At 39.4% G+C, this 26,774-nt stretch overlaps 2 protein-coding genes across 2 annotated transcripts in view; one reads left to right on the plus strand and one right to left on the minus strand.

The window, feature by feature from the left end:
* MFSD9 (major facilitator superfamily domain containing 9) overlaps positions 1-4,010 on the plus strand; it is a 28,273-nt gene extending 24,263 nt beyond the window's left edge. The window contains exon 8 of the transcript XR_008664840.1: positions 3,360-4,010. The gene's annotated coding sequence lies outside the window, so the exon portion shown is untranslated. The remainder of the gene's footprint in view (positions 1-3,359) is intronic.
* SLC9A2 (solute carrier family 9 member A2) overlaps positions 1-26,774 on the minus strand; it is a 94,194-nt gene that overhangs the window by 3,773 nt on the left and 63,647 nt on the right. Inside the window, exons 6-11 of the mRNA XM_055328233.1 lie at positions 16,450-16,539; positions 15,607-15,677; positions 9,667-9,828; positions 4,070-4,166; positions 2,113-2,244; positions 753-843 (exon numbers count right to left, since the gene is read on the minus strand). Coding sequence (XP_055184208.1) covers positions 753-843; positions 2,113-2,244; positions 4,070-4,166; positions 9,667-9,828; positions 15,607-15,677; positions 16,450-16,539 — 643 coding nt within the window. The remainder of the gene's footprint in view (positions 1-752; positions 844-2,112; positions 2,245-4,069; positions 4,167-9,666; positions 9,829-15,606; positions 15,678-16,449; positions 16,540-26,774) is intronic.

Here is a 26,774-nt window from a genome sequence, read left to right on the forward strand (position 1 = left end):
AGAACTAGCTGGTTGTCAGAATTCAAGTCCTAGAGAACTGGGTAGGACAGCTGGTGGGAGCTGAGATTCTTGGGGCAAAAAGAATGTTCTGGTGGACACGTGGTGGTGACAAGGCCCACTGCTCTAAACATTCAGGCCTCCCTTCTCATTTCTCATCTTACCAGTCATCACCACCAGCTGTCATTTGACTTTCCTCTTCTTGGTTAATTAATTAAATAAACAAGCAAAAATAAAGGGGTAGGGGAGGTAATTGTTACATCCCACATTTTAATAACATGGTACCTAACATACTTCCTCTGGGGTTCACAGTAGATGGCTTGGAGTCTACACAAAGATTATCATTAAATAAAGAGATATGAGACTTTATGTCAAAGCCTTAATGATTTCAGGCAGTAAAATTTATGGCTGCCTTTATGAAAATATATGGAAATTGCAAAAATTTAAATACACCTTTGCAAATTTACAACTTGCTGTTTACCTGCTCACTAACCACAGGTGACAGCATTTGCTTTTGCTATATATAAAATAGAATCATTATGGAAAATAATGAACTCATTCATAATGTGTACAGCAGCTCCATCCAAAAAGCTTATAATGCTAATAATAAGTCACCATATTATTATTATTATTATTTTAGGCTTGCAAACTATTAAACTCATTGTCCTCAATGAAGAAAAAGAATGGGGAAATTTCTCTACTTTATGAATATTAGGAAATAAACTTACTCATTCTGCTCCAACTGAAATCATTACCTGTATTGGAAATATTCTTTTTCTTTTGTAGCTTTTCTGGAAGCTTTGTATTTTTTGGTAAGGATAAATATCGAGAGGCTGAAGTGGAAGCCTGTGGAAAACATGGAAAATCTTATTTAGACTATGCAGAGGTCAGTTACTGTATATCAGAAATTTAAAATTTTACATCAAACCCTGATGTTAAAAATTAAAATTGTACTTCTCTATTATAAAATTACTGTGTGAGGGGCTGTGGGGATGGTGAATAAAGTTCTGAGCAATAATTATTTCACTTAAAACAACTAAATCTCTTCTAAAATGTAACCAAAATCAGTATTAAGGAAAATGAAAATAAAGTGGGACCGTTAGAAATAAGAATAATGAAATAATAATGAAAACCATTGCGTCTTTTAAAGAGAAGCTATGGAAACACCTATTAATAAGAGTATTACTAAAAAAGTAGAACCTATACATATGGAAAGAAAATATATGAAAGATGTAGCATATTTAACTTTTAGTTACTTTAGTAAGTCTTGAAGTGATAGAATGAAAAGCATTACCATAGCTAATTGGCTGACAATTCAATTGTGTCATACTTTAACTTTTAATCAGGGCTGCCACATTTTCACATTTAAAAAAAAAGATAATCTACCTGTTTACATATTACCATTTTAGTCTCTGATGACCAACACAGAATATTACTAAAAATGAGAAGCAATCCTAAAACTAATGCAACCTTGTATGTCTGTTATACTCACAAAAATAATACTAAGATGCAATAACTGCTGTGAAGTCAATCAATTGTAATGTCATTTAAAAATGATTTTCCTTATCTTCTTGACAATGCCTTGGACCAAGTGAGAAGGTGAACATTCACACCCCCCAACTGCTGTGATTTTGCAGTTCTAGTACCTGCAGCTTGCCTATCTTCTGGCCACAACCTCTCCCCAGAGAGATCCAACGTGACTCATCAAATGAAGCATGGTCCAGCCATGCTGTTTAAATTTGTAACTTGACCCTTCCTTGTACCCCCAGTCTCCTTCTCCAAGCACCGTTTTTCTCCACAGCACTCCCTGCCTACTAACATAATAGATAATTTACTCAATTGCTGGGCATCTTCTCCCCACTAGGATTTGAATTCTACAAGCAAAGATATCTTGGTCACTTTCATTCACCAACATATACCAAGTGCCAGAACAGTGCCCGGACACAATAGGTGTTGTAGAAACATTCGGAAAGACTTTACAATTAATTCCATCCCAGAATTCCTATGAATCAACCCTCAGTGGCCATCCGGTCACAAGAGCCTCTGGAATGGCTGCTGACTCTATTCCTGGAAGCCTTCCTCACCGCAGACAAATGGTTAACAAACGCCAGTTACCCTGCGCTCGTGGTTCAAGCTGCTGTCTTTCCTGATGCTTTCTCGCAAACTGTGCCTTCGTCGGATCAGAATCTCTTTAGCTTGTCGCTCACTTGTGTCGGTCGTCAGATTGTGTCTGTTGTAGGACAAAGTCTGAAATGAAAACACAAGAGACATCTTACAAGAAAAACTGATTGCTACCCCAGAGATTCCCAAACTTTACTGTGCTGCTTTGGCTCTCTGTACCTCAGCGAGGCACTTAACAACCAACATGCAGAGCAGAAAAATAAATTTTAAAAAAGTATAAAAATTAATGTGTATGGGAGATGGAAAAAAAAAAGGTTAACATTTGTTCGAAATTTGAAAGCATTTGTCTTCTAATAGAAGTTTGCCAGTTATCTTTCACTGAGAAGTGCGATCTTCATAAATCAGAATATGATGGAATTCATCATCATTCATACTTTATCTACCTTGAAGTACTCTGTATGTATTTAGCCATCATTAGCAGCTGGGGAAGAAATACAATTCATCTTTACACAATTTACTGAATAGGAATTACCGGTACAAAAACAAACCACTTTGAGCCACTTGGTGGTGCCATGTCCTTTCGATTAAGAACACTTCTTTTCAACTGGGTTGTCAAATTGAAAAAGCCGTTGCTAGAATCCGCATTAACCATGTGCTAGTATTTGAGACAGTAAAATTTCTAAACCAGGCCTCTGAGTGACATACATTTTTAGTTTTATAAGTTTTTTAAAATGAATTGCAATTAGTAATTAAGTTCATTTTCTGATAGAATAAATATATATTTCTTGGGAATATTCCTGTGTCCTGAACTATATTAAGTCTCAAAGAAATATGAGAGAATGTTAGAGAAGAGGGCTCAAGCCTGCCTCGAGAAATCTGCTAGCTAGATGGACCTCAAAGGCTAACGAAATCATACAAATCATGAAGTGCTAAAACTGTGTGGTATGGTGTGAACTCCGAGTGCTATCCCATTTAAAGACAGGGCTGGGGATAATATGGAAGTTGTTAAGGAAACCTTAAAAATTGGAGGATGTGGAACAGCTAACAGGAACCAGTGGGGACGTTCCACGTAGAGACAGAAAAGAGAGGAACCCAGGCCAAGGAAGGCAGAACCTGGGCATTTGGGGAGGGAAGGGAGATGTAAGGTCAGACACAGCAGAACTGAGAATTAGAGATCCCGAATTCTGAAAGAAGAGTTTAGCCTATAAGCCACAACTGTTGCTTGTTTCTTTTTAAATAAGGGAATGCTGCCATTAAAGGTGCTGTGAAGAAGGCGGTGGAGCAACCATAACTCAGGAGGGACTGGGGGTCGCATCTGGGGAGACCAGCTAAGAAGGTACAGAAATGACCCCAACATGAGTGATCTGTGTGTCACCTCCCCTCCCAGTACCTTAATTGATTCATCTATAAAGTGGAAACAGTAGTAACACCACTTGGAAGACTGAGTTAATATATGCTGAAATGGGGCATGGCCAATTGTATGCATCCTGGAAATGTTAGCTATGTTGTTAGCCAATTGTTAGAACGAGGTATTAACAATGGAACAGCACTTAGGAGATACATTAAAGGAAGAAACTATAGTACTTTATGAGTAATGAAAATTAAATACATTTTAATAAGTTTTCTTAAAGCTCTTTTCTTTAAGCTCTAAAAAGATTTCATTTATAAAAAAAAAAAATTAAATGAGAGCCACAACTAACTCAGATGCTTTTATCTCCAAATCCACAGTAGCAGAACTCCTGGGGACTCCCACACTTTCCCCATGGTGTCTGAGAGGGAGTGTACCCTAATAAGATAGGACTCTCAGAGAAGAGAAGATGCCTGATGTGCAACATGCAAAAGGCTGGCGTAAATGGTTGGGCAATCTCTGCTACAACGGAGTAGCATGAAATGAGAAGGCATATTTTTAGCCAAAGGCAAGGAAACATTTTGCTAAATAAATTATTCTCACTCGCTGACGGATTTGATAGAGATTTCTGGATAATATTTCTCGAATTTCATCCATTTCACCAGGTGTGAGCTTCCTTATTTTTTCTTCCCGGCAATCACTGTGAAAGGTTAGAAAAAGAATATATTTTACTATTCAACAGATATTGGAATCATATTTTTTCCTTTTTGGAGATACAATATCATTTAAGAAGAATCTTAACTTAAAGAATAACACTTAGGGAGTATTCAATATTTTTAAATAACTCCAGGGACACCTGGGTGGCTCAGTGGTTGAGTGTCTGCTTTCCGCTCAGGTTGTGATCCCGGGGGCCTGGGATCGACTCCCACATCGGGCTCCCTACAGGGAGCCTGCTTCTCCCTCTACCTTTGTCCCTGCCTCTATCTCTGTGTCTCTCATGAATAAATAAAAACTCTTTTTAAAAAGTCTAAAAAGTAAAATAACTCCAAATTCTAAAACTTTTCAGTGTCAAAATTATTCAAAACGAGTTTAATCATGCACAAGTTTTCAGAGTCTGTTCACGCAATTACTTCTTTTTTTCCACGCAAATATTTTTTAAGGAAGAAAAACTGTAGTAGCTTATAATGCTGTCACTTTATTATTTTTAATACTCTCTAATAAGGTAATATACAATTGGGTTTGTTCTAACAGAAACTCAATTACCTACATTTTGCTAACAAGGCCTAGTCTTTTAAACACTTCATTAGAAATATTTGCAAAGACACCATTTATAATATGTACGTATATACAATCAATCATCATTATTCAAGGATTTCATATTTGCAAAGTCACCTAAACATGGTGTCAGTATGCATGATACTTTTTCATAAACATGCGCTAAGTGGGGGAAAATTTGAGTTCCCCAGTGCACAGGTTCCTAGATGAGGCTAAATATGATGATGCTCTGCCTTCCTGTTTTAGCTCCTTCCTCTACTGTAAGCAAATATCCTTTTCACAGTCCATTTAATGACACATTTTTCATATTTCCGTGCTGTTGGTGACTTCACTATTTAAAATAGCTCCCAAGCATAGGTCTGAAGTGCTGTTGAATGTTCCTAAGCAAAAGAAAGCTGTGATGTGCCTTCCAGAGAAAAGTCATGTCAAATGAGCTTTGTTCTAGCATGAGTTATGGTGCTGTTGGCCATGAGTGGAACGTTAATGAAACAATAAATACTAAATAAGGTGTCTTTATTTTTTTTTAAATAAGGTGTCTTTAAATAGAAGCACACATAAAATAAGGTTATGTATCAATTGGTTGATGAAAATGTTGTGACCAGAGGCTCACCAAGAACCTAACCCTGTATTTCCCTTAGAAGCAAGGGTTCAGTATTCACAAATCAGCATTCAGGGCAATTTTATAGAACATAACTACTGCAACAATGAGAACCAACTGTATTTGTACAGTTTTAGCCTAACTTCTTCAAAAAGGCTTTGAGGGGGCCTACAAAAATATATAGTACAATAAAATACATAAGAAGATAAATTAAGAAGATAAAGCTGAGAAGTTTATATATATTAACGCAGATTTTAAAAAAGATTTTATTTATTCATGAGAGACACCAGAAAGAAGCAGAGACATCGGCAGAGGGAGAAACAGGCTCCCTGCGGGGAGCCCACTACAGGACTCGACCCTAGGACCCTGAGCTCATGACCTGAACCAAAGGCAGATGCTCAACCACTGAGCCACCCAGGTATCCCTATTAATGCAGATCTAAACAGAAGATGGGCTAGGAACATACCAATTGAAGAGCACAGTTCTCTTATTTTTTTAAAAATGCAAACTTGTTTACAAAAAATAAACATGATATTAATTACCTATGCCCATAAGGTAATGGAGAAACACAAAGGAATTAACATAGAAATCTAAGGCTTCATCAGGGCAGACTTCTGTAGGTATATATGATTCATTTTCACCTCAACCTCAATTGCTTGGGTGAGTTTTTAAGAAGCATCTTCTTAGACTAAGGCATTGTTACTCAAATTGCTGTCTAGGTTTCTAATCAGGTTTTTGATCAGCAAAGTTAATTCACAGAATTTTTAGAAGGACTTAAAAGGTCAAGAGGTAACAATTTTGGAGCGATGGATCTTGCATTCTTATAACAATGTTCCCACCAAGTTGTATCCAACAAATGTTTGTGTAACTCTAGTGTTAAGTGCACAATGAAGCATACATTTAAATTTATTCTATTGGAATATAATACAAAAATAGAAAAATATGTGAATCTGCCACGTATGGCTCAATGAACTATCACAAAATGAATGTACTTGTGCAACCACTATTCAAGTAAAAACAACATGAACTAGAACCCCAGAAACCACGTCATATTCCACCCCCCAATAATCACTACTTCCTCCCTCTTTGACAAAAACAACCACTATCCTAATTTCTGAGTTGACGGAACAGTTGTACCCAAGTCTGAATTCTCTATAAATGGAGTCTTTTAAATGCAATAAGTATATGTATGGATGGATGTATGGATGTATTTTTTAATAATAGTCTTTTAAATTTAGCTTCTTTTGCTTAGGCATTGCATTTAGATGCATCTGTGTTATGACATGTAACTTGGTTTGTTCATTTTACTCATTGTATAATATTCCATCACATGAATATGTAATGATTTATCCATTTTACTGTTGATGGGTGTTTGTGTTATTTCTAACTTTTGGATATGACAATGTTTTTGTAAGTATTCTCATATACGTATTTCGGAACACATATGATTATTGACCATTTGGATACCTTCTTTTGTAAACTGCCTGAACAAGTCCCTTGTCCATATTTCCATAGGACTATCTTTTTTTTTTTTTTTTAGACCTTTGTCAGTTTTATGTGAGGCAAGTATCTTCTCCCATTTTATGGCTTGCCTTTCATTCCTTCAATGAAATCTTTTCCTATCAAAACAGTAAGAGGATATTCTCTCATACGATTTTCAAAAGCTGTACTGTTTCACTGCTCACATGCATACCTATGATACTCCTTGGCTTGATACAATATGACCCAGTGGTCAATTTCACTTTATCTCCATATGGATCCCTAATTGACCCAGGACCGGTTTTTGTTTTTTATTTTTTCAGGCCATCTTTTCCCTACTGCTTTGTACTACTGTAAACTTTGCCATTAGTTAAGTATCCATATCCAGTAAGTGTAGGTCTACTCCAAACTCTTACTTCGTTCTGCTGGTCTATTTATCCTTTTGTCTTTGCAAAAGACACTGTCTCAGTCATGGGAGCTTTACAGAAAGTCTTGCTACCTAATAGTGTAAATCCTTTAAATTTGTTCTTCAGTTTTGAAGACAATCTTGTCTTGGTTAATTTGGGCCCTTTACGTTTCCATAGAAACTTTAGGACCAGACTGTCTAATGATACACACACACAAACACACTGGGATTTTTAATGGAATTGCTTTGAATCTATAGATCAATTTGAGAAGAACTGAAAATATGGCAAATAACGGATTGATTTTTGACTCTTAAGCCACCCTTATATTCAATTATCTGCCATCCACTTGTGTCTGTTACTACTCTGTTTTTATCTTTTTTTTTTCTCTAAGTTTTCAATAACATTTCCTTATTTACTCACATGCTTTTGATTGGTTGCTAGACATTATGCATGAAAAATCATGGAGGTAGTTTAAGACTATCATCTTATTTTCCTCCAAAGAAAAGTTAAGTTTATTTCTCTCAATCAGCTGGGATAAAAGTAATATCAATCTCAGATTTAAACAATCATGAATTGAGATAATTCTAGGCTAGACTTCTTTTCTTTGAGGGTTAAGTTGTAGAATTCTGAAGTAATAACCTATAGCTGAGTACAAGAGCTCCTCCTCCCTGGTAGGTCCTGATTTCCAACTGTATGTATTCTCAAAGACCAATCAGTCTATCAAAACTTCTGTTTTAGCCTTTTAGACTATTCTGTGATCCAGGGAAGAAAGGGCACCAAATGCCGGTTCCATCTTCTTGGACTTTCCTTCTCTGTTGACTCTTGGTCAAGAAATTCCTTACTGTACTGGTACTTTCCAGCTTTTAAGCAGATTTTTAAAACATATTTGTCTTTTTTTTTTCTAGCGGTTTTCATAGGATAGTTTGGTCTAGAACACTTAATCCATCACTGTCAGAAATATAATACCTTATTTCCTCCCTTTTCACTTCTAATTTCCCCTAAAGAAAACATTTCAAGAGATGTGGAATGGTCAGTATGGTTGGTATTCATTTATCTAACTATGCAGCTGACCATTAATTGTGCTACCTACTTCCATAACCTTAAACCTTTGCCTTTGTTCTGCTTACTGCCAGCTTCCAAAAGAACTATAAACAGAGCGGAAAACTAAGATTTTTTCTTCTGTGATCACAAAGACAATGGCTCTCCTTTGTGAAGCTGAATAATTGAATTATCCCTTGCTACAATTGCAAATGGAATAGTGCATAAGAAAGATCATTAACTTGTAAAGCTAGATGGCAACAAAGATCAAGTCTTGTCCCATTTTCTACTTGAAGAAACTCAATCTCAGGGCAATAGATGAACCAGTCTAAGGTCACACAGTGAATTACTGCAGGGTAGGACTATAAACCAGTCACTCTGTTCAATCCACTACTGTTTTTAAGTGCAGTATAATACTTTTACCTCCAAGCCATCCTGATCACTGTTTCTTTTTATTCTGGATTGTGTAAACTTCCATAATTTTAATAGAGGATTTACAGTCTTAGTAAAAATCCTCCTAGTTTATATGGTTGAGTGTGATTTGGCATTTCCTGTCTCATTTCAGCTCTCCCATAGACAGTATTTTAATTAAGTGACATGTATTTTAAATGTATTTCAAGCTCATCAGTGAAAGAAGTCAGCAGAACCCATAATTTCTATCATTTTTTGTGGTAGGGAAGGATTGATGCTTACATGATAAAATGACCTACTGTTAACTGAGCATTTACTGAGGATTTGCAATAAGATTCTGGGTAAGTCACTTTACCATTCTGAATCTTCATTTCCTCATTTTTAAAATTAGGGAGACACAGATCAGTGGCTCTCAATCCTGACTGCATATTGAAAATATCTGAAAAACTGATAAATAAAATATACCTACACCTAGGCCTTATCATGGGCCTGGTCATCATATTATTTAATACTCCTAAGGTATTTGTAATATACAACCGGAGTCGATTACCACTATACCAGATGATCCCTGATGTTCTTTGCAAGCCTTAAAATATGATTGCATGAATAATTCATGAGGAAATAACTATAAATTACATGCATATTTACAATAACACACCTTAAGATATTCCATTTCAAAATACTTGCTAAAGAGGTACTGGTACCTGGTACTTTTACAAAGCAATGAATGACCTCAAAAAAATATAATACAGGCATAATTATCCTAAATATGACAAAGTATTTTCTGACTAGTCAATTCTAAAATAACATAACATGATGTGATCTGATGTGACATAACATAAGGTATACATTTCGAGGCTTCACATTTTAACCAGAATCTCATTCTTCCATGAGGTCTAGGACATGAGTGAAATTTGTTACCATCACTGGTTTCAAAAAACTATTAAGACATACTTAGTAATACTAACTTTAATTTTCAAAACAGTACTTACTTCAGAGATGCAAAAGAAGGAACAGCACTTATCATCCCCGTCTCCGCCATCTCAATGGCATGTTTTATTTCAAGCTTTTTATATAAAGACACAATGCTTGATTTGGGTTGGTTTTCTCGAATCAAAAGCTTCCGCAGGTATTTGTCATCGAACTTCTTAAACCTGGAAATAAAGCAAATCCAAGCTTCAATTAATTAATACTACAATGACCAAAAAACAAAATAAAGCAAAACCAAAACACAAGCCTGTTTTACCATCATTTCTACCACACCCAGGGATAAATTGAGTAGTAGTGTTTAGCTTGTCTGATTATATATATTTTCATATGTGCATACTCGAATATATACATATGTAAAAATATATGTATATGTAAATGTTACTATCGGTACATTTTTATATAGTCATGATAGACATATATCTAATATTCACCAATTATATATTAAAATATATCTATGTATATTTAACATTTGCAATTTTGCTGCTTCTCCTTTCAGCGACATTACTCAAAAGTATTAATACTTCCTACATCTATTCCTCTCCTCTGATTTTCTCTTGAACATTCACAAATTAGGCTTTTGCCCACAATACTCCACTGAAGCTACTCGTATTGAGGTCATCAGTGACCCCCACAGTGTAAGTCCAATGGCCAATCGTTAGTCCTCACCTTTCCTGACCTCTCCTGCTTAAACACATCACCTTCCAGAATGTCACACTACCTTAGGTTCCCCCTACCTCTTTCTCAGACTCTTTGGTTGGGTCTTTTTCTTCTTTCTGGCCTCTTGATCCTATTTACCTCCACTCGCTCTCTGGCCATGTTGCCCAGTCTCATGATTTTAATGGCATCTCTGTGCCAGTGACTCCCACATTTGTATCTCCTGCCTCAGCCTCACACCCAAGCCCCAGAAATGAATATTCAGCTGCCTAGTTAACACCCCCACTTGGATGTCTAGTTCTCAAACTTGATGTTCCCAGATTGAACGTATCTTCTCCTGTAGTCCTCACCATTTCAATTAATGACCATTCTACCAGATCAAAAAACCTGATGCCACCTCTGATCCTTCTCCTTCTTTCACATTCCACGTTACGGCCTGAATTGTGTGCCCTTAAATATTCATAGGTTGAAGTCCTCACCCCTAGTACCTCAGACTGTGACTGTATTTGGGGATAGGGTTTAATATGAGGTCATTAGGGTGGTTCTCAAACCAATAGGACTGTTGTCTCTATGACTAAAGGCAATTTGGACATAGACACATAAAGAGGCAGGAAGGCAGCTATCTGCAAGCCTAAGAGAAAGGCCTGTAACACGTTTCCCTTGCAGCCCACAGAAGGAACCAACTCTGCTGATATTTTGATCTTGGACTTCTAGCCCGCACAATTGTGAGAAAATAAATTTCTACTGTTTAAACCACCCAATCGGTGGCACTTTGTTGTAGCAACTCTAGAAAACTAATACTCCATATCCACTCTGTTGGCAATTTCTGTTAGTTCCACCATCAACACACACAATCAAACCATGCTTCTTCACCCCTTCTATACTCCTATCTCTTGGATCTACCCTGGTCTAAGACATCATCATCCCTCAGGGGATTCTTGCAACAGGCACCCAACTGGTGTCCCTGCTTCCACCACAGCATTCCTACAGACTACTCGACACAGTAGCCAGAGTGATCCTGATAAAATATAAGTCAAACCACCTAAAACTCTACATCTCTCTTGAGAACATGTACAACAACCTGGAGACCCTACACAATTTGGAGCTGCCTATCTTAGCACTGTGCTTCTCACACCCAGCCTCACTGGTATCCTTCCTTCCCTGGAAACTCACCAGCTCTGCTCCCAACCATGGGCCTTGATACCTGGTGTTCCTTCCACCAAGAAGATCCTCCCCCAATACACCTTCAGGGCTCTGTTGCAGACCCTCCTTTTAAGTCTTTCCTCAGCAGTCATTTTTCAAAAAAGCCTTTCCCGTTCATCCCATTAGAACTGCATGCCTCCTCCCACCACCTGGATTCCTATTCTACCTGCAGGTGTATTTTTTTTTCCATAGCAATTATCATTTTCTAACATGCTATACAATTTATCTTCCTTTCTGTCCTCTAGCACTAGAATGATACATATGGGCAATAATTTTTTTTTCTACTTTTTCCCATATCCCCAGTGCCTAGGACAGTGCCAGGCACACTATAAGCACAGACTGTAGAACGGATCATTTGGTCTCAATTCCTCCCTGTATACGACACCCTCTGCCATAATACTTGGCAATGTCCTTCCACCATGGCCTAGGTGGCCTGTGCTGTCCTGTTTCCTGCCACTGGCCCCAATAATGTTCCCTGCTCTGGTCAGTGACCTCTAGCAGACAAGACAATTAGAGCAGAGGCTTAAAATGAGCTTGCATATTAAGCTTACCTCTCTTGTTTCCACAATTACCATGAGAAGGATATGGGTGGAGTGACTCTTTAGTCCCAGGACAAAGGGTAATGCCACATGAAATAAAGTTCAGTCCCTCCAGTCACATCAGAGAAGGCCAAGCCTCTGAAGCATGAGCAAGCCGGGGCCACATCAGCCCAGCACAGCCCAGATCCTGGACTCTCAGACTCGTGACTCATGGGCTTTAATAATGTGACTGTTGTTTGAGCAGCTAAGTATCAGGGTGGTTTGTTATGTAACATCATTATGCTAACAGGTAAGCAAAACAGCATGCAATGAGTATTTGTGGAGAAAGAAAGAAATGCATTACAGTGATTACCATAAGCCCAAGGAGATTTACAGGTACACCTGTGCTATGAAAGGAAACAAGGTGAGCCCACATTCTTGTTACTAGTCCTTTGTTTCTACACTGGAGGGTGATGAATAATTTAAGAGTCATCCATTCAACTGGCCACTACGATAGACGGGGCCAAGTTTTTTTGAAGTTTATTCTGAATTTCACACTAGGCCATTGGGCCAAGACTCTTTAAACTTCTGTTATTTTTATTATTGTTTTGGCTTTTCACTGGAGAGAAACAAAAGGAAGAATAAGCATTAAGGGCAAGAGCATCTGACCCATTTAGCATAGGAACCCTGTGCTCTCTTTATTTTCACACCTTTCATTTCTCTGCCAACCTACACTGAGGCACTCTCTTTCTCCATTTTACCAAGTTTGAGAAACTTGCCTAATCAAAAAGCCTTACCGTTTCTCCAAGGATCAGATGCCTCACAAATTCTCTGGCAAGACCACTAGAAATCCACAGCATTAAGGATTCCAGAAGAAATGGAAAGATACCCAACATACCTAAAACAATCCTCTTCTTTATATGTGATCTTCAGTAACATCAACAATTATGTACATACCAGAGATAGGATCTGAGCAGAGCTAATTTTAAAAATGACCTGCGTCAGCACCAAATTCCTCCATACTCACACACACTTCTCTGCTCTACCTGCGATATACAGTGTGCTTGACAATACAGGGAATTATGTGAACCTTACCTGGAGAATGTCATGCATGGAAATATACAGGGGTTGAGTGAAGTATGTACGCTGCAGAGAAAAATGTGAGACACATAGCCATATTACCTTTCAGACATGAAATCAGAGTTGGCTCTGCCACCTTTAGTATTTATGGTCCAATTAGCCTGGCAGGCTGTAGATGTTTGCCTGAACAGACTCACGTACCCCAGAGACACAGTATCTCTGCCTGAAAGAGAATGTAGCCAGACTTTCCCTGAAGTTCTTTTACCAAAGGTTCCAGACCAAATCCACATGATCACAGAGTCTACTACTTTCTCCTAACACTGCCCCAGGGACTGCTGCCCTGATGCCTACATCTACTCCCGTCTATTTACCCTTGTCTGGGAGGCAGAAGAGTGGTATAAATCCTTAACCCAGTCTCCCCATTGGAAAGGGACCAACTGTTCCGGGTGATTGCTCTCTCTTTTCCCTCCAGGGAAGGACTGATGATGGAATGCTGGAGAAGGAAGAAAAGCAGTCAGGTGGAAAGGGAGGATGTAAGTGGAAAATAGACCTGGCTGAGAAAAAGAAAAAAAAAAAACAACCCAGAATGGGAGGCAGAAAAAGTCTGAATCGCTGGCTTGGCAAAGACAAGGATCCATCTTTGTTAGGTAGGAAGGTCCCGGGGATGTAAAGCAGGGTGGCATAGAAAGTCACAGGGCAGATGGGTAGGGTTCTCTCACCTACCTCCTGCCTTCAAAAATGTAAATCCCGCCCAAGATAAATGGTCATCTTTTTCCCATATTTTTACAATGGAGAGTTTAGTTTGCTTTATTACTTTGTGCCCCCATGTAACTAACTGGGTGCTCTCTCCATATGAATAAAATATTTTTTCTTTACATATTACGGTAACACAAGGTCCAAGAGGCTTTTCCACATTAGTAAACAGTGTGGTCAGGTTTGTAAAGGTTGTTTTAGCACTTAAAATCTCTGCAATGCATCTCATCACTTAATGATATCTCGCATACACACGCACATACACACACATACACACATTTGCTGTGTGACTGTTTTGTGGCCTTTATTATATTGTTAAAATTTTAAAGTCCTGAGTCTATGGTTTATACTTCTCATATAATCTAGTATCATGTCAGAACACGTGAACAGACAATGAGCACTCAACAGCACCCTTCTGTTAAACTACATACACTGGGAGGCTGGTCAACTTCACGTAAGTTTGCAGAGGGGAGGGCCAGAAACTATTAGCAAGTGAGGAAAGCCAAGGCAAGAAGGCAAGAGGAAGCTACCAAAATAGAGTTTAAATCTGTCATCTGTCTCCTTCCAAAGGCCTTCCTAACCGGTGATGTGCTGATAAATGTTCACAAACTGCTTTATGGGGACGAAAAAATGCCCTGGTTTATAACATTTGTCAGTTCCACGGCACACCCCCACCATGGCTGCCTCAAGCTACCCCTACCCTTGTGAATGAGGCTCACTGTCAGCTCCTGGGGGCCAGGTAAGCCAGCTCCTACACTTCGTGGTCCCTGACCCTGCTGTCAGAATCAATCCCATAAGTCTGCTTTTCAGTTTATTTTCAAGCACGTACCTAATTCTGCCCAGCTAGGACACCTCGTCCATTTCAACTATGAGATCCTTGAAGACAGGCACTGAATTCTATTTATCCACCACAAAGCCATTTAAGATTAAAACAAAAACAAAACAAAACAAAACAAAACAAAAAACAAAGAACTAGATAGACACATTTACATAAGCACATATAATCTTTAAAAATTTAGCTTTAGGAATATTTGTTACTTCTATTTGTTACAATATTTGTATTTAAAATGTATTTGTAAAATACTCGTTAGTCTATTTATAATGTTAGGTGCTCCAAGCTCTGCATCTGACAAAGCCCCTCAACATGTGTGGGAGAACAAACAGGAACAGAATCCTCAGTTTTTCACCAAATAGACTGCATTCCTCAGCCTCCCTTGCAGTGAGAAATGCCTACATGGCTGAGTGCTAGCCACAGAAGGCCAGGCCACGTGTGTAACTGGAAGAATTGCGTGAAAGCTTCTGATAACTTCAGTTAAGAGGAAGCCAGTACATGTTCTTTGTCTCCACATTATCTTTCTTCCTACATGCAGCCTGGACCGTATGCATGATGGCTAATGCTGGAGCACCCATTCTATTCTAAGAGTCAACCTTGGAAATGGAAGATGTTAGTGGATTCACCAGGACAGAAGCGTCCTGAGACCATGAGGTGTGTGTGGAGCAAAGTTCATCTATTACACCTACATTAGCTACAGAGCTCTGGCTTCTTACAGGGAGCAAAATAAGCCTCTATCTTGCTCCAGGTCTCTGTGATTTGCTGAACTTTATCTTAAAGGACACACTATGGCACAACACAGGAAAGATTTGCAACTCTGAAAAAAAAACACAGGTCAGTAAGTCCTGCTTCCAGAGTGAGCCAGAGCCGCTTCATAATATAATGGCGGAAGACCTTCTTACTTGTCTCTCCAAAAGTTGTGACCCCAATGTCCACAAACATCTTCAATCCCAGTCTTCACATGATCAAAAAACTAAAACAGAAAAAGTAGGCTACTGATTAATTTTTACCCGAAATCAGTAATTTGCACTCTACTTATAGGATGCCTAAACTTCAAAGACCCTGACTGTTTTTGCTTCTTCTTGTTGTTGGGTTTTTGTTTGTTTTATTTTTACTAAAAGCAATGAAACAATGATTCATCTCTAAATACACTGATTTTATTATATCAGTATTAGATAATTCTCAGGTTATTTTTCTCATAACAGTCTGTTCATAATTTTGGAAAATATGAAATATGATGATACTTTTCCAGGGGAAACATTTTCAGATTGAAGGAAGTTACAAGAGGGATTCCTTGTTCCTGGGGTGCCTGGGTGGCTTAGTGGGTTGAGCAGCCGGCTCTTGGTTTCTACTCAGGTCATGACCTCAGGGTCACAGGATTGAGCCCCGAGTCAGGTTCTGAGCTAAGCAGGGATTCTGCTTGGGATTCTCACTCTCCCTCTCTCTCTGCCCCTTCCCTTGCTTGTGATCTCTCATTCTCTCTCTCTAAAATAAAATCTAAAAAAAAAAAAAAAGGATTCCTTGTTCTCGCATTCCCGAGGGGTCTAGCAGATTAATCTGGAGAAGGCACCCTGGGGCTGTGCTCACTCTACACCCCCCAACTCATGCCCTTCTTGGCCCTCTCTCCCTTTTCCCCTCTGCCATTTCCTTCTCCTTCAGGAAAGGAGTGCCAGAATATGCTGTCAACTGAATCCACCAAGTTTTTCTTCTATCATTTAAATCATTATTACTACATTAACACTTACCCGGCAATGGATTTCTTCACTGACTGCTTGCTGTTTCTTATTGGACCTCTTAACATCAAGAAATTCCACTAGTGGTCGGATAGTAATTCCCTGCACAGAAAAAAACAAAGGTGTATCTTCTAATAAAATTAAGTGAAAATTTCAAGAACAACTTTTATTCTTCTGAGCTTTGGTAACCAACAAAAGATATCCTCCTCTCAAGATTTAACAGAACATATGCAACATTTTGTTAATTTTTCCTCCTCTCCAATAACTGGCATATTTTCAGAGGGCCATGTCCTAGCATTGTTCTACTAGAAAACAAACAATGGACAAAGTTGAAGAAATTGCAAACTACTTCTAAGTAATTCTAAGAAACAGAGAAAGAAATTCCAGAAAACAATAAAGTATTATCTAAGTAAGGGGATTCACCTACTTGCATCATCCATAGAAAACTTTTTAATAATTCTTATATTCATTATTTACTAAAACCATGTTAATGGTACTTCTGCTGCACACGTGTCTTTGGCATTTGGGATACAAAAAAGTTAAATGGTTAAGGCACTCAGTCCTAGGATTTTGTAGTTTTAAAGGGAGAAGGATATGCCAAAAACAGTTACAAATATGCAAAGGAAGAATAAGAGAGACACAGGAAGCTGGTCCAGAAAGGCCTTATAGAGAGGCAACACTGAAGAGTAGTCTTAAAAGATGTTGAAAGGATATCATAGCAGGGACCAACCATGAGCAAAGAATCAGTGGTGAAAGAGGGTACAGAGGGGTTTGGGCATGTTTGTGAACTTGAAAAATGGAGAGAACCATAAGCTATTTAGTAATCTAAGAAGAGAAAAAAAATATTTCCTTAACATGATAAAAAAAAAGCTATCTGCCAGAAATCTATAGTGAACATCTGACTTAATAATTAAACATTAAAAGCTTTTCCATTAGAACTTGACAAAGTCCTGCCTGTCCCAGTCAGTTAAATAAGAGAGAGGGAGAAGTATAGACACTAAAAATGAAATAACAAGATTTCTGTTGCCCATGAATGATCTAGTGTTTGTCCTAAAATATCTAAGACAATTTTTTTCATTTAAAAATACCAAGAAAAAAATAAAATAAAATAAAATAAAAATACCAAGAAATTTTAGTTAAGTGATTAAACACAAAATCAACATACAGAAATCCACCCCATATACTAATTTAAAAAAAGAATCAGAATAAACACCTACATGAAAGAAAATACATATATATAATTGACGTGTACTAACACATATGTAATATATATTTTACATACATAAGATGTGTATATACTTATATACATGTACATATATATATAATATATAATCCTATCACGGAAAGCATAAAACCTTTACAAAAAGAACTATAAAACTTGGTAAAAGGATATTCAAAAGATCTTAATTTTTAAAACACAGTTCCCAAATGGGATTACATAGCAATATTATGTTGACAACTTTATCTCAGTATTTGCAATAAAATTCCAGTGACCTATTTCAAAGGATTTTTATTAACAGAACTTGAGAGGGCAGCTCTAAATTAGTCTGGAGCAGTAAAGGTAATCAGAAAAATTTAGGAAAAAAACAGTGACAGGAGAACTCACAGATATCAAAACAACCAGAAAATATACTTAAAATTACAACACAGTAGCACTAAATTGGGCCAAGTGAAGAGGGGTGAGAATGGGTGGTCAAGGAAGATCCCTAAGACTCCTGCGTGGTAGCAGTGGCCGGCCATTCTTGGCATGGGGAACACATGCATGGTGGGGAGGGGGTAACTGGATTGTGGGGGGAAGGGAGGAGATGCATATATTGAGATAATGTTCCCTGCCATGCATTTGACTTCATCTCACCTTTCTGCATGTCTTTATTTAAGAATGCTTTTGATAATGTAAACTGTGACATACATACACACTTTTTTTTTTTTTTTAAGATTTTACTTAGGTATTTGAAGAGAGAGAGTGATAGAAGGCAAGCACAGGCTAGGTAGAGGAGCAGAGGGAGAGAGATAAGCAGACTCCCTACTGAATGGGGAGCCCGATGCGGGGCTCAATTCCAGAACCCTGGGATCATAACCTGAGCTGAAGGCAGACACTTAAGCCACCCAGGTGCCCCCATACATGTTTTTCAAAGGAGGCCATTCAATGTGCTCCATCAATCCAGCTTCAGGCATTTTTAAGCTTGACTTTATCTTTCTGGAGTGTGAGCCAATTTTGACCAAATTTGGGATAAGACACACCTTATGTTCTATATGCAATTCAGTCTGCCATTTTGAAATAATACAGGAGGTAATAAACAGCTTTCCAATCAACACATATTCTGTAATTTTTAACTTATGTAAATGAAAATGGGTGTAAACATGTGGTTTACTAAATTCCAGATTCCATGAAGCCACTGGTTTAATTACCACTCCAGGAAAAAAAAAAAAAATCAACAAAATCAATCCAATGTTGAAACTACATAATGTGTTCTAAGGATGTTAACGGTTGTTTCGTATGCTTTTTTTTTCCTATCAGTATTCATTTAAAAAAAATTCTATGAGGGCCCAGCAGTTGTAAATATGGGACAGAAAAATAAAGATAGGACACAGGCCCCAATCCGGATGCAGACTCCTTCCACTGGATAGATAATCCTTCTAGATTTAGAAGTTAATGCACCATCACAAATTAAACAACAATAAAACAAAACTGATCAACTACAGGAAGCAAGTGTGGCTTGCTGCCTAGAGCAACTCCAGTGTCTAAATATATCACATATTGTAGTTTATGATTAATAAAATATATTGGTTATATGCCATGGATCACTGACACTGCCTCTGAATAACCAGTATTTAAACAGCTCCTTTAAGAGTCTCCTATTTACTCTCTGAAGTATTTGCAGTTGTCATGTCATGTCAACAGGAATGATGTGATAGGTTCCTCTCCCTCTTTTTCCTTCCTTCCTCAATCCATCTATTTTGGAGGCAGAGGACATGACATCTGCGAGTGTCATATTAAGTTCCCCAAGCTGGAAGCTATACGCTAGGAGCCCTGGGTCTTGGGTTGGAAGAAATAAAGGAAAAGCAAAAACAAAACCAACAACCAACTTTTGAGAAGGCACCTTATTTTATAACCACATTGGAAAATTTCCAATTCAAGTCAACTGGGAAGCAGCCTAACAAGGCTTAGAAAAATAGCTTGTTGCCATCCAAGTAGGTTTAAACAATAAAGGAACCCTTGGTTTTCCATCACACCATTGAAAAACATATTTGCAAGATACAAATGAAATGTTTACCCGTTCATTTGGCTTTGGCACAACACACACAACACCTCAGGCCAGACCTGATGGAAGGGAATCATTTAACAGCAGGAATGAACAGGACAGCCAGGTGAGCTATGTTTTCCACCTGTGCCACCTCTGTCTCCACCTGCCCTGCCTGCTTTTTTTCCTCAAAAAAGAACTGCTGTCTGGTGAAAATTCTTTTGGTTTGAGCTTTTGGAAGAAAAGGATTTCTTGGGGATCCCTGGGTGGCGCAGCGGTTTGGCGCCTGCCTTTGGCCCAGGGCGCGATCCTGGAGACCCGGGATCGAGTCCCACGTCGGGCTCCCGGTGCGTGGAGCCTGCTTCTCCCTCTGCCTGTGTCTCTGCCTCTCTCTCTCTCTCTGTGACTATCATAAATAAAAAATAAAATTATAAAAAAAAAGAAACGGATTTCTTGTTGGTTTTCTTTTTTTAATTAAATTTTTTGGGGAAAAAAAAGGTGGGAGGAACTACCTTATATTTCTCTGCTATGTAGTAGACAACTTCTAGAAAAACTTAAAGGAACTCTCTAACAACAACAACAACAACAAAAATGTCATTATCATTGCTCTACTATACCATATCCTATGATCACAGACTTGATCACAGAGATCCTAAGCCTGGTGGCACACACAGTGTTTATTGTTGAATGGGTAAGTGGGCAAGAACCATATAAGTGGTTTTTCATGCTCTTTGCACCGTCTCCCAGCCTCTTTCTTTCCAGACTTAACCGCATTGTGCTCAAACTGGCTGTCAGACGTGTCTCTTCCCCTAAATCATGGCTTTCTCTTTACTGTGCCACCAGCAAGCACTCAGGCATGCGTCTATGGCTCTCATCTTTGAAAAACACAAACAAAAGCCCTCTTCTGGCACACATTCCCCTCTCACTACCACCCGTGTCCTCTCCCAGACCTCACCAGACTTTGTCTTGTATCTCCCGTCTCCAATCTCTCTTTATCCTTCTCCCTGGAATCCAACTGATCAGAAATTCCTCACCATCTGACCCCAGCACTCTTGTGAAGATGTCCACTCATCATGGACTTGCTGCATCCAGTAGTTCGCTCTCTGCTCCCACCTTGCCTGACCGTGATCCCATTTGTCACAGTTGCTAGAACTCTCTTCTTCCTGAACATTTTTTTCACTTCTAGGTGAACTCCTCGTGATCTTTCTCCCATTTTACTATTCACCTTTTTCCTCTCCTTGCCTGGTTCCTGAACATTTTCATGACTTCTCAATATTGGCACACTTCCTTTTCTATACTCTTCCTATGCTTGCTCCTGAATTGCTTCTTTCAGACTCATGTTTTACAGACCATCTATATACCAATGTGTCTCAAATTTCTATTTCCCACTCTGTCTTCTTCCATAAATTCTAGACCCATACATACAATTGCCTCGCCAGTACCTCCACCTGGATGTCTAATAGGCAGATATGCATGTCCAAGAAGTGTGTGTCTAAAACCAAACACCTGATTCTCCACCCTTCAAACCCAATACTCCCCTGATGCTAAATTAAACATCACCTTCTTTTACCTAGTTGCTCAGTCACAAACCCTAGGAGCTATCTTTGTACTTTCTCTTACAGCCTAAATTATTCATATACATTTTTTTAATCTCAAAAAATCCTGATCATCTTACTCATTTTATTGTAGTACCAGAATGAATGTCTGTTAATTCCAGAACTCCATTTAGTATGTTAATTAAATATAGGAATGTGTAATTGCTACACTATCTACATATCTTAAATATGACCGTTCATTTGATAAACTAAAATACAATGCCTATAAAATAGTTGGCATCATCACCCTAGTTTGACAGGCTAAGTCAGCAAGGTGTTTTTTTTTTTTTATTGGGGGGGGGGAGGGGCAGAGGGAGAGGGAGAGGGAAAGAGAGAATCTTTAGTAGGCTCCAGGCCTAGTGCAGAGCCCCACGTAGGACTTAATCTCACCACCTTGAGATCATGACCTGAGCTGAAATCAAGAGTCAGACACTTAATCCACTGAGCTACCCAGGCACTTCCAGAAGTATTTGATTATTGGGAAAGGTCTGCCCACCCTGGGTCCTGAGGTACCACACACTCTTGCAGGGTAGGGGTGTCAATGATGCAGTGCCTCAACTGCTTTTACCCAGGTCAGTTTTCAGGGTTGCATTTGCAATGAGCAACATTGAGAGATGAAGTCATCTCACCCTTGAGACAAAGAATGATAGATCCTCAAGCCCTGGGCCTGTCTCCTGTAATGTTGCCCATTGCATGTGTAGACATCCATCCTGAGACCTCTGTGTGTGGGGGGGGGTACCTGGGGTGTGGAACACTGACACAAACCAACACCCACCTCTGACTACTGCTTTTGCCATGAGTAACAAAGCCCTTTGTCTATGACGCAGGAGTCAGGTGTCTTCTGCAAGCATCCATGGAGATTTTACAGGCAAGTTAAACTTGTTAACTTGCAAATAGGGTAAAATCTTAGATGCTTCAGACTTCTGGACAATGACTTACAAAAGACACAACACAGATCTGCCATGGAGGCAGAAAGGGACTGTCCTCTCTTGAATTCCAGTCAACTTTGCTACCTGCCGGGCTGCTAGATGGATTTCCAGAGGGTCTGCTACATGATTATAGGGATTCATTAAATAATGACCAGATTGTTGGAGTGTTCTGCAATCATTTTTCCTTTCAAAGAAAAGAAAAGTACATCAAAAGGCATTGTCTTTCTTCTTTCTACTACCATTTTACTTAATGTCATAATTAAAACATAGCAAATCATCAGGTTAAATCATCAGGCAAGTTGTTTGCATTAACTACTATGTTTACATGCAAATTTCTTCTCTGTTGCCTAGGAGGAAGGTACCATTATCTGGATCTTTAATTTTTATTTTTTTATTGGGAGGGGAAGGGGCAGACGGAGAAGGAGAGGGAAAGAGAGAATCTTTAGCAGGCTCTAGGCCTAGTGTAGAGCCCCTAAAGTCAAAAGAAGCTCACAGAGGTTGTTCTGGGCAATAACTATCAGAATATTAACCAGAATGTCAACCCAGGACAGCCTTGCTCCAACGTCAGTGTTTTCTACTACTGGACTCTACCTTGTCCCCAATATTGAATATAAATTTAAAACGAGAGACAGCTTATATTTTATGTAATGTTACCAATCTTATCTAAAAGAAAATGAATTCATGTGCCCAAAGAATCACAATTGTTTACTCATTCAATATTCCACAAGCAAGACTGTATTCTGGTAACATGTTAATGTTCTTCATCAAGAGGTTACTCTCCTAATTATCAATATGATTCAAGGAATGTTAAAAAATTCTCATTATAAATCTAAGTGTCAGATAATAAACCATATGTCACGTGGAATTCTATTCTATAAGACAGTGCTAACTCAATAATACTGGGATGGAAGACCTACTGTATAAGAAATATTGAAATAAAAGGGGGGAAGACATTTAGAAGTTTAATGATAGATCCATCAACATAAAAGTTGTCACTTGAAAAAGAATGCATAGTCCTTAATCAGAAGGCAACACATTATGCATAGATTATAATTAATTATTCCTACTATGTTTATAACCCATTAAGTATTTTCTTTCAGCTTCTTTTCTCCGAGTTCCTTAATTATTGATGTATTCTGAGAAAAAAGATCCTAACTGAAGGGAGTGGTGTGTGCATTTGTGTGTGTATGCACATGTGTGTTCATAACCCAGAGCCTCTTAAGAGCCAGATCCATTAGTCTCCAATCTGTACACACAAAGGGGTGGGTCAGACAACAGTGCAGGAGATTACAGTATGTGGAACTACAGAAATTCCTCTTCCAAGTGAGCATCAGACAGAGCTTTGCCAGCTTAAACCTAATTAGAGGAGAAGACTGTCCATGGGGTATGCTTACAGACTCCAACTATGGACTCCCTGAAAAATCTCTAAAGGGTTAATTTAATATGTTTACGGTGCCAAATACAGCCAATACATCTAAACTACTCTGTTTGTAGCCTGTTTTTTTTTCATTTGTCACATCAAAAACTGTTAATCACAGTTAAATATTGATAGACACACTATTCATTCAAAGTGGGTGTGTATGCTTTGAAGATGGGGAATCTAACCTTCACCCATATCTTCTGGTTGATTTATAATTCCCAAAAGCCAAGATATTATAAATAGAATAATGATACTCTATATTAATCACCTATGCACACATTCATTGAAAAACAGTATACTTTTCTGTAATTCTTTCCTTTTCCCTACGCTATGCTTGTTCTAATTGAAGAAATGTGATTTTATGTCTGTTGGGTCTACTAACTAAAAAATTTGAGCTTATCTTTTGTATGTCCTCTCCTGAATTACATCTTCCCTTCTGGTCATTTTTCTTGGATTTTACAAATGCATGTGTCCCTGATGCCAGGGGAGGGGGCCGGTTCTGCACTACAGATGTTTGAGAAACACTTATGTGGATGATTAGCAGCTGATATATACATCTCCAAATGACCCAGTTCCTAGTTACACTACACTAACATGGTTCTATTTTTGTATTTGACACCTTAAGTTCTGAGAGCACTGACTAAGCCTTGGCAGGGATCACTGGGAGTGCTAAGGACAAGGCAGCCGGCCTAGGAGAGGTGATGAGTCACTCACCCCCGCCTGACTGTTCCCCTCAAGCCTGATGCTCTAGGGTGCTCCTGAGAGATTAAAAGGCTCAAGGCAAAATGGATTCAATGCACCATTCTGCCCCAGGTAAAGTGTGGGAGTAGCAAATTGGAGGACTTTTTACAAGGATCCTATAAACACTCTACTAAAAAGATAAAGACAGGGGCATTTGCTTCTCTCAGGTGTATAAGAAGGCCATGGAGTATCTGAAGCAAAACTCATATGTGTTCCTGTAACTGAAACTGTTGCCAACCATGACCTGGTAAATCACGTCTCCTGAGTGAAGTCACTGGCATTCAGTAGTTCTGAGCACATCTGTGGGTCAGAGTCCCAGGCTCAACCTCAGCTTTTCTCATTGACTTTTGTGTGCCCTTGGGTCAGCCTCCTTTCTCTCTTTCTGCCTCACAGGGTTCCTTCTCAAAGGTTTGTTTTGTGAGGATGAAATGAGATAATACACATAGGGAAGGCCTTGTCCGAGTGCCCGGCACAAGTAAGCCATCACTGGTGGGTACGTGCAGTAGGAGGGCGCTGGTGATAAAAATAGTAACAGGAAGTGGACACTTCTTGACTTAGGACAGGGGCTCCCAAGGCCTTCTTCTCCAGGATTCCTCACACAGGACAACCCACTGTCCCCAGCACAGGAGGTATGGATGGATGAAGGATAAACTGCTCTTCAGGGAACTGATGAACGGCGGAGGAGGAGGAGCACAGTGAGTCACAATATTGAACAACGACTATGCACTTTATTTAGAGGTACGAATGAACTGGCCCCCATTCCACCTTTTACTATCTGTGTAGACTTGGGAAAGGCACTGGAGTACAGGCTCGGTGCCTCAGTGTCCTCAGTGATAGAGTTCTGTGCCACAGAAGTGTTATGAGGATTAAATGAGATTATATAACAAGAGCTTGGGCTGAGTCAGCCACCTAGAAAGTATTCTGTGATGAACTGTTAAACAGAAAAAAAAAATTTGTAAGTACCTCCTAGGGCAGCACTGGTGGCTCAGTGGTTTGGCACCGCCTTCAGCCCAGGTCCTGATCCTGGAGACCCGGGATCAAATCCCACGTCAGGCTCCCCACATGGAGCCTGCTTCTCCCTCTGCCTGTGTCTCTGCTTCTCTCTCCCAATTTCTCTCTCTCTCTCTCTCTCATCAGTAAATAAAATCTTTTTAAAAAATAAATAAATAAAAAGTGCCTCCTGAAGGGGCGCCTTCAGTTAAGCAACTGACTCTTCGTTTCAGCTCAGGCTGGGATCTCAGTCTGGCTCTGCACTCAGCAAGGAGTCTGCTTGTCCCTTTCCCACCCTCTCTGCCCTTCCTACCTCTCTATCTCTCTCAAAAAAATAAATCTTTGTTCTTTTAAAAGATTTTATTTATTTGAGAGAGAGAGCATACAAAGAGGGGTAAGGGTACAGGCAGACGGAAAAGGAGATTCCCCCCAAAGCAGGGAACCCGATGCGGGGCTCGATCCCAGGACCCTGGATCCCAGGACCCTGGATCCCAGGACCTGAGCCAAAGGCAGATGTTTAACCAATTGAGCCACCCACTAAATAAATCTTTAAAGCAAAGAATAAATAAATAAAAAGTACTCCTAAAAATAAACAAAATAAAAATAAATAAAAAATAAACAGTTACCTCCTGGCTTTTCACCTCTGTCATTATCACTAGCCCTTGGCTGCCTTCCTCTTCTCTCCAGTCTTAAGGTTGGGCTGCCCTAGAGACCAGCTCCTGGTCCTGTGTACTGGCTTCTTTGATATATGTTCACTCCTTTGAGAATCCTGTCAGGCTCAGGATTTCAAATGCCAGCTCTGTGCAGATGACCAAGCTGTCTCCTGAAGTCCAGACCCAGCCAGTATCCTGCCGCCTACTCATCCCTCTGCTTGTAGGTCTAATTGACACCCCTAATCTGGCATGCCTGTGACTGAGTCCCATCCCCTCCACCCACACCCCTCCCTTCTCACCTGAGAGGAAGTCTCTCCTCCCAGCTGCTCAGGCCAAAAGCCCCAGAGTCCCCTGGGACGGCTCTGGCCCTCACATCAACATCTAACCCATCAGGGATCCTGTAGGTTCCACCTTCAGAATGGATCCAAGGATCTCAACCCTTCTGGGCGCTGGTCTTGCTCGGTGATTGCACTGGCCTCCGTGCAATAGTGTGTCTATACTCCCTTAGGAGCCTATTCTCCCAATGTCCAGGTGATCCTTTTACAAAGTCAATCAAAACACATGCTTCTGCACAAAACCTGATGGCTTCCATTCCACGTGGTGAAGAGCCAGTCCCTACGTGGGCTTGTGTGGCCTTATCCTATGTAGGACATAGGATAGTGAGACTCCCCCTCACTGCTTTCATCCTCATCTCTCCAGCCACACTGGCCAGGAACATACTGCCTGCATACCTTTGGTCCTATCTGCCTGAACTGTTCTTTGGCTTA

The sequence above is a fragment of the Nyctereutes procyonoides genome, unplaced genomic scaffold (assembly GCF_905146905.1).
Source record: "Nyctereutes procyonoides isolate TBG_1078 unplaced genomic scaffold, NYPRO_anot_genome, whole genome shotgun sequence".
Lineage (NCBI taxonomy): Eukaryota > Metazoa > Chordata > Mammalia > Carnivora > Canidae > Nyctereutes > Nyctereutes procyonoides.